This window comes from Heteronotia binoei, chromosome 3 (assembly GCF_032191835.1).
Source record: "Heteronotia binoei isolate CCM8104 ecotype False Entrance Well chromosome 3, APGP_CSIRO_Hbin_v1, whole genome shotgun sequence".
In the NCBI taxonomy this organism is placed as follows: Eukaryota; Metazoa; Chordata; class Lepidosauria; order Squamata; family Gekkonidae; genus Heteronotia; species Heteronotia binoei.
The window spans coordinates 175,639,395-175,657,458 of NC_083225.1; the positions used below are offsets into that span (position 1 = coordinate 175,639,395).

Below are 18,064 nucleotides of genomic sequence, written 5' to 3' on the forward strand. Positions count from 1 at the left end.
AAATTCCTTACATTTAAGCAACTCTGCTTAGGACTGCGGCTGAAAAACTGCCATTCAGTATTTATTCTGTTTAGTATTTATTCTGGCGTAAAGCAGGGGCGTCAAACTCATTTGTTATGAGGGCTGGATCTGACATAAATGAAACCTTGTCGGGCCTGGCGATGTGCATCATAAAATGTAATGCTAGGAAGCAAAGATATAAACTTTATAAAGGACACAGGCAAACACAATTAAAAAGGGTTTTAAAAAAAAACAAAAACAAACCCTTAAAATAAAATATGATTAGAAGATTTGCACTCTTGCAATATTTTGTTTATTTACCAGTTTCTGATAACTGACACCTCTTGCTTTGAATTGCTGCATCAAAATCTGGAGACAATGTCTGTGCTGTAGCAATCTTGAGCATGCTTTTCAGGTATTGTTCAGATGCGTGTCTGTAAGTTGCAAACCTACTTTTTATTTATTGACATTCATTACAGAAATCGCATGGTCAATGCTTTAAACCTAAGACCAGGGGGAAACATGAAATGGCTGGGCATTGTGAGCTTTTGTACATCAGCTGCTTCATGTGCTGGTCAATCAATGGAGAAAATAGAGGCTTTGCTCTGTAGCTCCTGTGCGATTGAGCAAGCCTGGCAAAGCAAGCTATGATGTCAGAAGGAAGCAAGAGAGAAAGAAGGAAGCAGATGACAGCGAGTTGCTTGCGGGCCTGATAGAAGCCCTCCAGGGGCCTGACCTGGCCCTCGGGCTGCACATTTGACACCCCTGTACTACAGCCTAAATGGAAGAAATTAACAGGAGAAGAGATGCAAAGGGGGTACATTATTATTATTATTAGAATTGAAGTTACAAGGTCTTACTCTGCTTCTCCCATAGTTTCTAATGTCAGTCAGTCAGTCACATTTTATTTGTATCCTGCCCTCCCCCCCAAAGCGGCTCAGGGCGGCTAACAACAAAAACTTAATACATACATTGTACAATAAATAACATTTTAACTACAATTGATTAACTACAATTGATTGATTAAAATCTATTAAAATTCTAAAAAAGGACATTAGTGTATTTGGTGCTATGATCACTGGGAAGTTTGCTTAGCAGTTTAGCAGTTTCAGCTGGTGAAGGCCATTCGGAACAAGATGGTCTTGCAGAAACTAAGCAAGGTCAGACCAGGTTAGTAACTGAATAGGAGATGACCAAGGAAGTCCAGAGTTCCTAGGCAGAGGCAGGCAATGGAAAACCATCACCGAACACCTTTTGCCTGGAAAAACCCTATAGGGTGAGCTGCGGCATGTTGCCACTTCACACACAAAGAGATTATTTGCACCCTAGTGTCCACTAAGACTCCATCATAAAATCACTCAGGATTCACTGCAAAGTATAACAGGCTACTGAGATTGGTCTGGATACAGCAGGTTTGTCTTTGGCTGACTGTAGAAGAAGACACTGGATTTATATCCCACCCGCCCTCCATTCTGAATTTCAGAGTGGCTCACAATCTCCTTTATCTTCCTCCCCCACAACAGACACTCTGTGAGGTGGGTGGAGCTGAGAGGGCTCTTACAGCAGCTGCCCTTTCAAGAACAACCTCTGCCAGAGCTCTGGCTGACCCAAAGCCATGCTAGCAGGTGCAAGTGAAGGAGCGGGGAATCAAACCCGGTTCTCCCAGATAAGAGTCCACACACTTAACCACTACACCAAACTGGCTCTTGAGATATATGACTGTATATGTGTTGTGAGCCGCCCTGAGCCACTTCGGTGGGAAGGGCGGGATATACGTAAGTCAAAATATAAATAAATAAATATAAATAAATACAAGATATATGGGCTTGGGAGCAATGCTTTCAGAATGCACTCAGCAGCTTTCACCACAAGAAGCAGCACAGAAGCTGAGACACACACATCAGCACCCCCAAGGTTGCCAGCTTTTTAAATCTGCCGTGCTCCTCTGCCTCTAGTAACATGCAATGGAATCAGAATGCAAAAAAGTATCTTGTAAAAGAGCTGGGGAAAGTTCTGCCAGCTAGATTTCTGCACATCGGGATGTTAAAAAAGGCATGCAAAGGAAATGAAAAGTTGAAAAAAATGCTGTTTGTTACCGCCATGCTTTCCACAATTAGAAAGGATTATTTTTCACATTTATCTCCTATTTTGACGTATTTATTGCTTCAGTGTCCACTCCCCCTTAATTAAATCCAAACAACTATTGACCTATAAACTTAATGTGTTATTCCCATTTTGTCTCCACGTATATTAGAATCTCTTCATCATGTTACATGCTAATTTGCTCTGCAGCTTTTAAGTCTGAACAGTTCTTCCATTTCTATGTATCTGAGAAAATGTGTGTGCACATGAAAGCTCATACCTTGAATAAAAGTTTGTTGGTCTTAAAGGCGCCACTGGATTCCAACTTTGGGAATCTTGTGGCATAGGAGTTAGAGTGTCAAGACTAGTATCTAGGAGACCTAGATATGAATCCCCACTCAGCCACGGAAGCTCACTGGGTGACCTTGGGCCAGCCACAGTCTCAGCCCAGCCTACCTCACAGGGTTGTTGTCAAGATAAAATGGAGGTGAGAGAGGAGAATGAAGCAAGGCACTTGGGGTCCCTACTGGGGAGCAAGGTGGGTATACATGAATTAAAAAAATAAATTGCCCTTGCTTTCAAGTAAGGATCCTGACTCTGGCCAGGAAAAAAGCTGATTTACACATATTTTTAAACAAAATAAATAAATAGCTCACAACTTTATTTAGATATTTAGATCCTGCTTTTCTCCCCAATGGGGACTCAAACCAGCTTACAACTTCATCGTTCTCGTCTCCATTGTATCCTCAGAACCACCCTGTGAGATACAATACACTGATACAGTGACTGGCCGGCCCAAGGTTACCCAGTGAATGTCAGTGGAAGAGTGGGTATTTGAATCTGGATTACCCAGCTTAGAAACATCCAGCCTAGAGCACTCCCCCACCACCAACTTGTTTCTTGGCACCCCCCCCCCCAACACACACACACTTCTTTCCTTCCCAAAACAAAGATCCAACCCTTCCCAAAACAAGGATCCAACCCTGGCTTTCCTCGTTGGAGAGGAACAGCCTAGAAGACATCACATAAGAAGAGCCCTGCTGGATCAGACCAGTGGTCCATCTAGTCCAGCATCCTGTCTCACACAATGGCCAACCAGTTCCTCTGGACGGCCAACAACAGGGCATGGAGGCTGAGGCCTTCCCTTGATGCTGTCTCCTGGCGCTGGGATTCAGAGGTTTAGTGCCTCTTCAATGTGAAGGTTCTCCTAAGTCACCATGGCTAGTAGCCACTGACAGACTTCTCCATGAATCATCTACTCCCCTTTTAAAGCTGCTTATTCCTGTGGCTGTCACTACATCCTCTGGCAAGGAATTATACATTTTAAGCACTCTCTTTATATCTGCAGGAGCTATTCATTTGGGGGGAAAGCCTCCCTGATTGTAGGAGGGTATGTGGTTTGGAACCTCCCAACGTTTTGCAACTGCCCTTTCATGGCAGCCATTTTGCAGCAGCACCTGCCATATTTTCCTCAGAACTCACAAAGTGCCCACAGGCTCAGCAAGATAGGACACCCCTGCCGTAGTCCGGCACTTTTAACGCTTATACCACACTTCTCACAAATCATAAAACAAAACAGCTTGGAGTGACCAAAAATCTCAGGCAAGCCCTTTCTGGATTCAGGAGGGTAGTCACAATTCCTGCTCCTATTAGCCGTAAAACTCGCATGGATGGGATTGCCATTAGATTCCTGCCGTGGAAGGGGAAAACTCTGCTCCCCCCTCAGCCAGCTGTAAAGAGCACTGCTTTGGCTAATAAAATTCTTTTGATTGTTAAAAAAGATGCACGCTAACAGTGAAATAACTGGAAATCTGCCAAGAGAAGGATTTGGTTGGTCTACAAGCTGGCTGCATTCTGCCTCTGAATCAGGAAACTTTTAAGCAGAGCCCAGAGCACAAAATTAGCTGCGAGGCATAAATCAGATCCTTTCAAGAGATTTCCCTTTGAGTAAATTTCCCTGAAGGATGCAGCTAGGGATAGGATTATGGTATCTTAACTGTTACCAAAGCCCCTGATCTTTCTTTCCCTGCAAAATCTATAGGGAGGTGATGAAATCTACAAGTTTGAACATGCCTTGGCTTCCCATCTGGGAGCTGTTTTATTGTTCAAGCCATGTAATTTTGCTTTCCTGTAGCTGTGAGTTCCCCAGGGTCATCAGAAAGATCCATATTCAGTAAGGGCAAATCCACAAAGTCTTGTTCACTTGTAAAAGATATACCGGTGCATTTGTTTTCTCATTCATAATCTTAGCACACATTGACAATATGCAAAAGCACTTTTTAGGGATACTTTGTACATTCCTGCGGCATCTAGCACGTGTTTGCCATGGATGTACATGCAGCAGAGAACTGCCTTAAACACAGTCAGACCACTGGTCTCAGGTACAGGGCCTTCACATCACTACCTTCTCTTTTTAGCTGGAGATGCGGGGCTTGAACCTGGGGCCTTCCATATTCAGACCGGATGCTCTACCATTGAGCCATACCCTCTTCAGCCATCTTGGCTTCCTAGCCTGTGTCCCTACATGAAACATACCATTAGAAATGTGCATCTGTCATGTTCCTGCATGCGGAGTATGGTTCAAAACAGATGCAGCACTTTAAAACCTAACCGCAAGGCGCTACTGGACTTCTGCTTTATTTTGTTACAAAAGACTAACAAAGCTACCCCAGCAGTTTCCAGCGCAAAACACAGAGAAGTAGGGTTTCTGCAGATCACGTGGGTCTGGATGTTCCCATTCCCTTCATCATATTTGGCACTACCACTCTAACAATCACCCTGAAGTTCATAACCAATTCTGAGACCCTTAAGCTTCAATTTCTGACAAGGTATCCATGCACAGGTGGGCAAACACATCCTTTTATTATGATGACAAAATTATAGTCGGAAGGGACCTCCAGGGTGATCTAGTCCTACTCCCTGTACAATGCAGGAAATTCGCAAATACCTTCCCCCCACACCAGGGCTTTTTTGGTAGAAAAAGCCCAGCAGGGATCATTTCCATATTAGGCCACACCCCCTGACATCACCATCACAGGGCTTTTTTGTGGGAAAAGGCCAGCAGGGACTCATTTGCATATTACACTACACCCCCTGATGTCACCATTGTTTCTCGCAGGGCTTTTTTTGTAGAAAAAGCCCAGCAGGAACTAATCTGCACTTTAGGCCACACCGCCTGACATCACCATTGTTTTGCATAGGGCTTTTTTTTTATGGGAAAAGCCCAGCAGTGACTCATTGGCATATTAGGCCACACCCCCTGATACCAAGCCAGCCAGAACTGTGTTCGTGCTCAAAAAAAGCCATGCCCTCCTCCTACACACATATCCCCGGTGACCCCTGCTCTATGCCCAGATGATGCATACTGCTCTTACTTCATTGTTCATGGGCACAATCCACCTTCCTTTCAGCAAATAACGGCAGACTATATAAAGGAAATTCTGAAAGCAATGTGCTGCTGTCTGGCCATGAGGAGCGGCAAAAGTGAGGAAGGAAGCGAGGAAGTTGACAAAACATCAGCCATTCTGACAATTACGGACTCACCAAGCTCGTCCACCAGAGAAGTAGTAAGAGAATGTGACTCTAAGCATGCGCAGAGTGCCTAGCTTTCGCCATTCAGGAGCAGCAACCTGTCTTTACACAGATCCAGGTGGGCAGCCGTGTTGGCATGAAGCCACAGAATAAAGTTAGAGCCCAGTGACGCCTTTAAGATCAACAGTCTTGTTCAATGTTATGAGCTTTCCTGTGGTCTCTGAAGAAGCGTGCTCGCAGGTGAAAGCTCATATCTTGAATAAAACTTTGTCTGTCTTTAAGGTGTCACGGGGCTCTAACTTTTTCCTGTTCTTCCACTAGGGTTGTCAAGTCCAAATCAAGAAATATCTGGGGACTTTGGGAGTGGAGCCAGGAGCAAAGTTGTGACAAGCATAACTGAACTCCAAAGGGAGTTCTAGCCATCACATTTAAAGGGGCCATCCGCACACCTTTTAAATTCCTTCCCTCCATTGGAAATAATAAAGGATAGGGGCACCTTCTTTTGGGGCTCATAGAACTGGACCATCTGGTCCAATCTTTTTTTAAACATGGAGAGTGTTTTGAGGAGAGGTACCAGATGCTATGCTAAAAATTTGGTGCCTCTGCTTCAAAAAACAGGGGCCCCCCAGCCCCACAGATTAATTCTTCACTATACCCTATAGGAATCAGTCTCCATAGAGAATAACGGAGCGCCCAGTAAACATTTCCCTCCCACCTTCCCCGCTTTCTGAGGACCCTGAAACAGGGGGAGGGCCTACAAACCAGGGGATCCCCTGCCCCCACCTGGGGATTGGCAACCTTACCTTACACAGATATAGTTCAGAGAAGAGAGGAAGGTTCAAGGGCAAATGGTACAGCTGCATTCTCCACACCTAATTCCATACTCATTTACACCCAAGCCCCCTTGATTTCCCCCACATAGTTAACATTTCAGATTACTCATAATTCCAGATTTCATTCTCAGATTGTTGGGAGTAAAAGAGGACTGGCCAGAGAATGTGTGTGTGTGATGAATATTATGCATACTTACACAGGATTCTTCTTTGCAAAAGGCAGATTCTTGGAGAATATTATGACCTACACAGGATTCTTCTTTGCAAAAGGCAGATTCTGAGGAGAAAAACTACTCTTGCGCCTATAAGAACAGATCCAGTGAAAAGATTTCATCCTGCTCACATAATAGGTCAAACATAGGAAGACACCAGCTAAACTCGCTTATTTCTGCCAACCTATTTCCTCCCTCTCCAAACTCTACAAACGCTTCCATTAAAAAAAAAAACCCTGCCACAAAGCACTCCCTTTCCATCAGTAATTATTTTACATTACTAATTATTCTATTTAGGGATCCTCACCTCTCAATAATTTTTAGCTCCGCAGAAATCAAGATGCACTAACTCACAGCAGCGCTGGGAAAGGAAACGGGGTACAGAAGAATCAACGGAAACAGAGCGGAGAAGAAAAAGGAGAAGGAGCAAAGGAATAACAAATATGGGGAAAGGAAAGATCAGGCTGGAAGGCAGTAAAGAGACCACTATAGCTGGTGGCTAGCAAGCGCACGCACCTTTGCACAAAGAAATAAAATAAGAACGCCGACTTTTGAAGAGGGGACTGGCCTGCAACTGTCATTGCATCCCTAAGCTCCAAAAAGGGTACCGAAAGCAAAGCCTGAGCTCCTACCTTCCTCTAAACTCGAGCATCTGCCGCCCTCGGTACACCGAGATAAAGCCCAGCCTCGCCCAGACACCGTTCCCTTCCAGCCACGTGTCAGCGATTGGAAACAACAATACAGGCATGCGCACTAATTACAGCTGCTGCACTGCCCTCTAGTGTTACACCGCAGAAGTACACTAGCATGTGAGATCGGGTGGGAGCTTCGTCAAAGCGCTGCCTCCGGGTCCCCCTAATTTTAGCGTTAAAAAACAGCGTTGGGGCGGAAGTCGAATCCAAAACCCGATGCCAAACGGAGATAATGGTGCTCCTTTAAAAGACTGACAGCATGAGAAATCATATATGTATCCTTACTTTAGCGATGCTAGACATTCATTTAAGTTAAGTGTTCGGGTGCCAACCCCAAGACAGGAAATTCCTGGAGATTTGGGGTTGGAGTCTGGGGAGGGACCTCAGTAGGGCATAATGCTGTGGAGCAGGGATAGCCAAACTGTGGCTTGGGAGCCCCATGTGGCTCTTTCACACATATTGTGTGGCTTTCGAAGACCCCACCACCCTATCAGCCATCTTGGAGAAGGCATTTCTTTCTTTAAATCACTTCTCCAAGCCAAGCCAACTGGTGGCTTGGAGAAGGCATTTAAAGTTAAAGTTGCTTTCTTTCCACCTCTCTCTACCCCATCTATTTGCCTGCCTGCCTTCTTTCTTTCTTCTCTTGCAGCTCTCAAATATCTGACATTTATTCTATGTGGCTCTTCTGTTAAGCAAATTTGACAACCGCTGCTATAAAGTCCACCTTCCTTTTGAGCAAGAACGCCCAGGAACGCAGTTCCAGCAACCTTGGTGTCAGGGGGTGTGGCCTAATATGCAAATGAATTCCTGCTGGGGGCGGGGTTTAAACAAAAAAAGGCCTGGCTGTTTGTGACGGCTTCTTCTTGCAATAAAGTGTTCGTGGTTGACTCAGAGCCGGCTGAACTCACTTTATTTCAGGGAAGATGGTGGAAAACATTGAAAAGAACACTCCATTCCTAGACTTATCTGAGTGTTAGTAGGAACCTGTCCAAGTCTGTGGCCCAGATATGTAAAACAAGTAAACAGTAATATGTATCTTATGAACATATGAAGCTGCCTTATACGGAATCAGACCCTCGGTCCATCAAAGTCAGTATTGTCTATTCAGACAGGCAGTGACTCTCCAGGGTCTCAAGCTGAGGTTTTTCATGCTTACTTGCCTGGACCCTTTTTAGTTGGAGATGCCAGGGATTGAACCTGAGACCTTCTGCTTACCAAGCAGATGTTCTACCACTGAGCCACCATCCCTCCCCTGTTTTTGGAATTCTGGATTCCCTTTTTAGACTATGTCTCAAATAACAAAGATCCTGTTTGTGCTATCCCATCAAGTTATAGATTCCCAGCTATTTTGTAACCTGCTTTCATTTTGTCTTTCAGCTTTGCACAGATGCACAGTTTCTCTTGGGAGGATGGTGTCCTTATTCATGAGAAATGGGGAAATGACAGGCAGGGCCTTAAAAATACAATATACTACATCTGTCCAATTGTGATCTCTTCAAAGACTGTCAAATAAACAGGCCTAATAATCTTAAAATCTTGCTATGAACCACAAAGGACTGGATACAGAGCCCTGGGCACATTCTCATGTGCATGTAAAACTCCTAAGAATATGGGTTAGCCTAAATTAGGTTGGAGAAAAGCATCTTTTTCCAATCTGAAGAGCTCTTCAGCTGGAGTAAATTGGAAGAAGTCTTCGAAGGCTTCACACTTTGCTCAGTGGACTAGTAGGATAAAGGTCAGAGTATCTAAGCAATCCCCATCTAGGGTTGCCAAGTCCAATTCAAGAAATATCTGGGGGCTTTGGGGGTGGAGCCAGGAGACATTGGGGGTGGAGCCAGGAGATATTGGGGGTGGAGCCAGGAACAAGGGTGTAACCGGCATAATTGAACTCCAAAAGGAGATCGGGCCATCATATTTAGAGGGACAGCACACCTTTTAAATGCCTTCCCCCCATTGGAAATAATGAAGGATCGGGGCACCTTCTTTGGGGGACTCATAGAATTGGACCCCCTGGTCCAATCCTTTTGAAACTTGGGAGGTGTTTTGAGGAGAAGCACCGGATGGTATGCTGCAAATTTGGTGCCTCTATCTCAAAAAACAGCCCCCCCCAGAGCCCCAGATACCCACAGATCAATGCATCATTATATCCTATGGGAATCGTCTTTGTAGGGAATAATGGAGTGCCCAGCAGACATTTCCCTCCCCCCACCGCAGCTTTCTGATGACCCTAGATTGGGGGGGAGGGTCTTCAAACTGGGAGATCCCCTGCCCCCACCTGGGGATTGACAACCCTATCCCCATCCCCTGCCAGTGGCCCAGGGGGGAAGTGGCAACCCGAAACCGTATTGTCCAGCCTTGCTTCACTGTTCTCTTTTGGATGAAACTACAGCATCAGCTCTTCCACTGTTTTCTCTGCTATAGCAAATTTCTACTACGGTGAATTGACTTGATCGTTTTTGATCATCCCCGCAGACAGCAGACGGATTAACCAAATCCTGTAATTATGAGGATAAATGTGGTCTGAAATGTAAACAGACTTCATTCTGGAATAAGGGCCGCAAATAATTTCCCTTTCAAAGCAACCCACGACACAAAGAAAAAGCCAGTTTTGTGTGGCGGTTAAGAGTGGCAAAGTCTAATCTGGAGAACCCGGTTCAATTCCCCACTCGTCCACTTGAAGCCAGCTGGGTGCCCAAAAAATAAATCTAGCTCACCACAAAAACAGCTTGAGTTTCAGGCTGCCAGACAATCTTCAGATCTCCTGGTTATACTACTAGGGTTGTCAATCCCCAGGTGGGGGCAGGGGATCTCCGAGTTTGGAGGCCCTTCCCCCGCTTCGGGGTCATCAGAAAGCAGGGGGGGGGGAGAGGGAAATTTCTGCTGGGCACTCCATTATTCCCTATGGAGACCGATTCCCATAGGGTATAATGAAGAATTGATCCACGGGTATCTGGGACTCTGGGGAGGCTGTTTTTTGAGGTAGAGGCACCAAATTTGCAGCATAGCATCCAGTGCCTCTCCCCAAAATACCCTCCAAATTTCAAAAAGATTGGACTGGGGGGGGGTCCAGTTCTATGAGCCCCAAAAGAAGGTATCCCTATCCATTATTTCCAGTGGAGGGGAGGCATTTAAAAGGTGTGTGGTTCCCTTAAATGTGATGGCCAGAACTCCCATTGGAGTTCAATGATGCTTGTCACAACCTTGCTCCTGACTCCACCCCCAATGTCTCCTGGCTCCATCCCCAAAGTCTGGTTCCACTCCCAAAGTCCCCAGATATTTCTGGAGAGCCAGTTTGGTGTAGTGGTTAAGTGTGCGGACTCTTATCTGGGAGAACCGGGTTTGATTCCCCACTCCTCCACTTGCACCTGCTGGGATGGCCTTGGGTCAGCCATAGCTCTGGCAGAGGTTGTCCTTGAAAGGGCAGCTGCTGTGAGAGCCCTCTCCAGCCCCACCCACCTCACAGGGTGTCTGTTGTGGGGGAGGAAGGTAAAGGAGATTGTGAGCCGCTCTGAGACTCTTCGGAGTGGAGGGCGGGCTATAAGTCCAGTATCTTCTTCTTCTTCTTCTTGTATTGGACTTGTTAACTCTATATACTACACCCACTGCCATACAATTACTGTTATTATGACATAAAGAGTATATTCTCCTGGGGGCCAAAAATACCTTGCCTGCTATAAATGGCATTTACGAGCAGATTCATACATCTGTTTTCATATGTCAGGGGCAGGGTGGTGATCTAGGGGATGCATGTTCACAGAGAAAAGATATATTGCAGCACTGGGAGAGTAAAATATAATAAGTTATGGTAAGAGAGTCACTGTATCGCGGACAGGTTGGGAGGGACATGGGTTGGGGGAAATCTCTTTTCCACATCAATTCATATTCAACGTATTTAAATAACCCCTATCCTGTGCATGTTTACTTAAGACTGTAAACCCCTCACTGTTCAATAGCTTTACACACACACAAGTAAATATGCCTCGAATTAGTAAATAGTAAAACTCACTCAACTGGCACAGGGTTGGGTATGAGGTCATAAATCACAAGTAACGGCTGAACCAAATTCTAACAAGAATGAAGAATACACCCAGGGCCAGGGCAATCCAAGGGTGGAGCTTGTAAATGTGCTGCCTAACTGAAGATTTTTTTTAAAAATTAATTTATGTTGCAACAGCATCCATGTAAGAAAGACAGCTTTGTGCAGAAAGAGAACTATTTGGGGGTTGGCATTTGTGAACACCGTAGAACTTTCTATGACTTGTTTGTCCTTCTCTGCCCATCCTCCCTTCCCCCTCCCCTTCTTCTCCTTCCTCATTTCCTTGTATTTCTCTTTCGCCTTACTGAGGAATTACTGAAATAAGGTTTATTACGGTTTGGGGTTTGTATATGGATATTTAAACTTTAAAACAAACAGTTTAATAGAATTTACTGCAAGCACATCTAGTGGACCTCGCATCTACCCAGGGCCTTTTTTCGGTAGAAATAGCATGGCAGGAACTTATTTGCATATTAGGCCACACCCCCTGACATCACCATTGTTTTATGAATGAAACTCATGGGCAGGAATGTTTAGGGTAATTGAGAAATCTGAATGAATGAATGAAACTCATTAATTCTTCCATTTGTATCACGGCCGGCCATCTGAAGATCTCAGATCCCTTAGCCCTTTCTCCCATGCTTCCCTTTATTCGTGGAACTGCCCTCCCTGAACACCTGTGCCCTTTGATATATGCCTTCTTCACTACACTGAACAAGAGTTCAGGATTCCCTGACATTCTGTAACATTTTGTCATGGTCCCTAACAATCCCTCCTTATGCTTAAATTATCCTGAAATCATCCTCCTTTAGCTACCGCTGACTTTGAATATTGCAGCCTGCCTGCTTAAAGGGGTAGCACTGATGGTGGATCATTGCTTTCTAAAAGTGAAGAATTATACCCTTCTACAGACCTCAGATTCAGCAGGAGCTTTCTGACAGCTCCCCCACTTCCTCCCCACCTACCTTGTCCATTGAATAGTAGGTGCAGCTGCATAACAATCCTGGATTAGGAGAGCAGCCAGCCAGCCACCAGGGGCTTTGCCATGCCCCCAGCAGCCCTCATTAACCCCTGGAGAAAACTGTGCCATCCTTTCTCCACTTCTTATGTGATTGGGCGGGGGGGGGGGGGGAGGCTTGCTGGCCTTTTGACTGGGAGGCAGGAGAGCCCCGGGCAAGTGAGGCCTGCTTGGGCTGGCTGGATCTCTAGCCAGCCCAAACAGGCCTCGCTCACCCAGGGTTCTCCTTTCTTGCATTGGGTTGCTTTTGGCTGGGGGGGGGAGTGCGGCATATGCTATTGAATTGTGCTAATGAGCTCTGCCACCTATTTTTCTACAAAACAACCCCTGCCCTTCTAAGTCTACAGTGAATGTCGAAGGATATAGTTCTTGTTTAGGACTGTGCTGTATGGCAAGAATGGCGACATTCTTCAGCCTGCAACTGGCCCTGCCTTGTTAAGCATGATTGGGAGGAAGCTGCTGGCTTGACCTACAAAGCCAAACCCTAGCCATGAGTCACAGTGGATCAGCCGATGTCTAGAGCAGGGGTGGCCAAACTTTGGCTCAGGAGCCACATGTGCCCCCTTCACACATATTATGTGGCTCTCAAAGTCCCCACCTCTCCGTCAGCCATCTTGGAGAAGGCATTTCTCTCTTTAAATCACCTCTCCAAGCTAAGTCAGCCGGCAGCTTGAAGAATGCATTTAAAGTTAAAGTTGCTTCAGTCCACCTCTCTCTCCCCCCTCCCATCTATTGGTTTTCCTTCCTCCCCACCTCCCTCCTGGCTTTCAAACATCTGACGTTCATGTCTTGCGGCTCTCAAACATCTGACATTTCTTTGTGACTCTTACGTTAAACAAGTTTGGCCACCCCTGATTTATAGGGTTATCAATTTTGCTTGTCCAGGAGGAAAGTATTACACTTTTCCTAAAGGATAAGGTTAATTGCCGGGGGGGGGGGTTCTAGAACTTACTAGGCTTCAAGGCAATGCCTTTAATCAGTGGAAGCTATAGACCAGTGCCTTCAGACCAGTGGAAGCATTTCACAACTAATTATCAGAACATTATCTAATATGTGACTGAGTCCAGTAGCACCTTTAAGACAAAATTTTATTAAAGGTATACATTTTTTGTATGGGACTGTCTTTAAAGGAGGTTTTGAAGCTGTAGCTAGTGAAGAATACTCCCATTTTCCTCTATTTTGTATTCCACCTTTCCTCCATGGAGTAAACAGTGACAGTAAACATAGCTCATGGCAGTAAACATAGCTCCTAACAATAACTTTTGTGAGAGAAGGGAGACGCCCAAGTTAATCCAGTTAGCTTCATTTTTTCAAAGGGCTTTTGTGTAAAGGACTGATCTGATGATGGAACAGTCAATATTTGAAATCCTAATGTTGGCTTTCAAATTCATCAGCTGTTTACAAAGACTTAGGTATGAGGTGATTTTTTTTTTTCTAATCTGTGTTAACTTATCTGAACTTTGGGGAAAGTAGGATGAAAGCATTTTGAAGAAATACAAGGCAACTTTCCATGTACCAGTTCCTGCTTTCATAGGTACGTGGCAAATGCTCTGCTTCATATCTCAGCTTTGGTAGACGTGATATCTATAAGGGCAGAGACTTGTGCATTCCTGTTTGTATCACTCAAGGTGCAATCACACTACGCTAAATAATGTATTTTGCAGCTGGATTTTTGCTATTCTTACACAGTAAAAATCCATTTGCAAAACACATTACTTAGTGTAGTGTGAATGCACCCCCCAGGTTCTGTAATATGCTTCCATTTGACAGGCATCTGGTCTATCTTGGTGTTTCATTTGGATGGTCAAAATCTGGCACTTTCAGCTACATTGTTCAGCTGGCTAAAGATTTCATGATTTTTTGCTGGAATTTTTTAATTGGGGTTTTCTGGGTGACCTGAGTATTTGTGATCTTAAATTCTTATTATTTTAATTCTCTTGTTGTTTTCCTTGGTCTTGCATACTGTGGGATTCAGGTTTATTATACAGTCGACAGACCTCTTGGTAATACAGTCATTAAAACAAATAACAATATTTGCACATATTTGGCAAGCAGATGTCCCCCCCCCCCCAATATCTGATTCCTGGCTCAATGGCTACATTTAAAATAGCCGTTCTTCCATTAATATGTAATGGAAAGAAAGTATTAGTCACTCTGCCAAATGACTCGATACTGCAGCTAATAGAGAAATAATTATTTAATCTCTAACACCTTTATCATAATGGAGGTTTTGTGTACTATATATACCACAAAAATGCCACTTTTTGGCAGCAGCAGTATAATATTAGAAAAGTTAAAAACATAAGGGAAGCCGTGTTGGATCAGACCAGTGGCTCATCCAGTCCAACGCTTTGTGTCACACAGTGGCTAAAACCCAGGCGCCATCAAGAAGTCTGCCAATGAGGGCAGAACTCCAGAAGCCCTCCCACTGTTGCCCCTTGAACACCAAGAATAGAGAGCATCACACTGCCTCAGACCGAATGTTCCCTCTATACCTTGTGGCTAATAGCCACCGATGGACCTTTGCTCCATATGTTTATCCAGTCCCTCTTGAAACTGTCTATGCTTATAGCTGCCACCACTTCCTACAGCAGTGAATTCCACATGTTAATTGTTGGAAATATGTATCTATTCTGTATGTTCCTTTGCAATGTTCTAAAGTTCCAGTCATTATAGGGTTAACACTGTGCCTGATTCCCTATAGTCTGCATGACCTGAGAAGAAGATACTGACTGCTGTCAATCAAGGTCTAGAAGCGGGAAAACCTGTTTGGTCTGTTTGGTCAGTTAGTCAGGTGACTTCCTTTGTTCAGGCAGAGTGGTCAAGAAGAAGGAGAAAGTGGTCTTCCATTAAGCACATGATCTTCTAGTGTAAGCATGCAGTCCTATAGTGTTTGTTGTTTTTTCTCCCAGTACCCTTTCCCTGTAGAAAGAAATATGATTTTGCTTTCATGTTAAATGCCTCTCAATGATTATTTGATCCAGTGATCCATCGGGCTGTTTGAGATAAAGAAATAGAATTTCAAACAGAAATCCCTAACATTAATCACTCTTTGGGTGAACAAATACTTCTTTTTATCTATTCTACACCTGTTGTTCATTAATGTAATTCAGTTCCTGTTTCAAATAAGGAAGTCACTCCGTTAATTTATTTAAAGCCTCACCCTGCACACTGGGCAGCTCCACCTCAACTCACAAGGCACTGGCTTCGATTCTGAGGTAACCCCGAGGGGAAAATTCTTTCTCAGCTCTATGTACAGCTATCTGAGCTTGAGGAATGAGAGCCAAACTAGTTTTCAGCACAGTTCTGTCTTCTTTGATGCTTCCAGACCCTTGAGGCGAAATATTTCTAGGAAACACCTATCACAATAAATGTAACCTCAGAACTAGTTATTGTTAAGGTTTGTTGTTGTTCAGTCGCACAGTCGAGTCCGATTCTATGCGACCCCATGGACAAAGTCACGCCAGGCCCTCCTGTCTTCCACCATCCTCTGAAGTCTGCTCAAATTCATGTTTGTTACATCAATAACACTGTCCAGCCATCTCATCTTTTGCTGTCCCCTTCTTCTTTTGCCTTCTGTCTTTCCCAGCATCAGGATTTTCCGCAGGGAATGCTTCATTCTCATTTGGCCAAAGTATTTCAGCTTCAGCATCTGACCTTCCAGTGAACAGTCTGGGTTGATGTCCCTTAGGACTGACTGATTTGATCTTGCAGTCCAAGGGACTCTCAAGAGTCTTCTCCAGCACCACATCTCAAAAGCATCTATTCTTCTGCTTGTGTCAGGGTAACCGGCAGAGCAGGGAAACAGGCCAACTAATCTATTCATCTTCTGTTCAAGAATTTAGCCTTAGTGCAGGCTGAAGGGAAGGGACAATAGACAATTAGCCTTTGGCTCTTACTCTATGGTGGGGGGAGAGGAAGAGGAAGAATAATAATTGGGTTTTATACTCCACTTTTCTCTACTTTAAGGGGTCTCAAAGCAGCTTACCATTGCCTTCCCTTCCTCGCCCCACAACAGACACCCTGTGAGAAAGGTGAGGCTGAGAGAGCTTTGAGAGGACTATGAGGACTATGAATGACCCAAGGTCACCCAGCTGGCTGCCTGTGGAGGAGTGGGGAATCCAATCCAGTCCAGTCCAGTTCACCAGCTTCGAGTCTGCTGCTCTTAACCGCTATGCCAAACTGGCTCTCAGCATGTGACCCTGAATGAGGTAGTACAGGACTAGCTCAGCGATTGCATTTGTGCCATATATGCTTGGCTTCTCAAAATAGGGTCTTTCCCATGCTAACTGGCAATATCAGCTCTGACATGTAACTACAACAGTTAGCCTCTCATACCTGTTACTAGGGTTGCCAGGTCTGTGTTGGAAAATACCTGGAGACTTTGGAGGTGGATCTGGGAAAGGGCAGGGTTTGGGGAGGGGAGGGGCCTCAGCATGGTACAGTGTCATGGAGTCCACCCTTCAAAGCAGCCATTTCTCCAGGGGTACTGAAAATGTATAATCTATATTTGTCCTTTTACAATGTATCAATACATATAACAGTATAACAATTACAATCACCACACTCCAAGGTTCATACGGGCGACATCTACTTAAGACCTCATGTTCTAACACTCCTTTGTAAATTTCAGTGTCCAAAGTAACGTCTTAATCAATGTTGATCTGGAGTCATGCACCTTGACGGTGCAGAACTTTCAAGAGATTGCAGTGATCCATGCATAAGAAGGTGTTATCTGTGGCTCCATTAGAAATTATTTGTATGAGAGACTGAGCAGAAGAAGAGCACCGAAACGGCCTTAAATTCTGGAAGAGGTGAGTTCTCTTTCTCTCTTCGTGTGGACTTTTGCTGAAAGTGAGATCTCCTGGAATTACAACTGCTCTCCAGATCAAAGAGATCAGTTCCCTTAAAGAAAATGGCTGTTTTGTAGGGGGGACTAGACTCTATGGCATTATGTCCCACTGAGGTCCCTTCCCTCCCCAAACTCTGCCCTTCCTAGGTTCCACTTCCACATCTATTGAAATTTCCCAATCCAGAATTGACAATAGGGTTGCCAAGTCCAGGCTAATAAGTTCCTGGAGGTTTAGGGATAAAGCTTGGGGAAGTCAGGGACCTCGGTGGAATACAATCCCATAGAATCCACCCTCTAAGCATCCATTTTCTTCAGGGAAACTGATCTCTGTACTCTCTGGAGATGAGCTGCAATTCCAGGGGATCTCCAGGTCCCCCCTGAAGGCTGGCATCCCATACTGGCAACCCTCTGCCACACAGGACCTCTGTGGTGTTGGGCCCTCAGTGGTCCCTCTGGCTCTCCCCAGCAGGGCCGGTGCTAGGGTTTTGGTGCCCTAGACAAGCTGCCCACTAGCGCCCCCCCCCAAAAAAAAAATTTAAAAAAAGAATTGTAGAAGAAATGAAGAAACTTGAAACTATTTACATTTTTAATTTGCAGGTTTTTTTATTTTAAATTTTAATTTTTTTATTTAAAAAAATGTGAGATAGGACAAATGGTCTTCACGTGACCATTTCTACTTGATCCTTTTAGCTGCAGTGCCAGAGACAAGACCTTCTCATGACCATTTCTACTTGATCCTTTTAGTTGGAGGTGCCAGGGACAAGACCTTGTGCATGCGAGAAAGAGGCTCTACCCCTGAGCTATGGCT

At 44.7% G+C, this 18,064-nt stretch overlaps 1 protein-coding gene across 1 annotated transcript in view; it reads right to left on the reverse strand.

The window, feature by feature from the left end:
* The window catches only part of PIWIL4 (piwi like RNA-mediated gene silencing 4), a 54,923-nt gene extending 47,519 nt beyond the window's left edge, over window positions 1–7,404 (reverse strand). Inside the window, exon 1 of the mRNA XM_060235189.1 lies at window positions 7,291–7,404. Coding sequence (XP_060091172.1) covers window positions 7,291–7,310 — 20 coding nt within the window. The 5' untranslated portion in view covers window positions 7,311–7,404. The remainder of the gene's footprint in view (window positions 1–7,290) is intronic.
* Window positions 7,405–18,064: the final 10,660 nt, after the last annotated feature.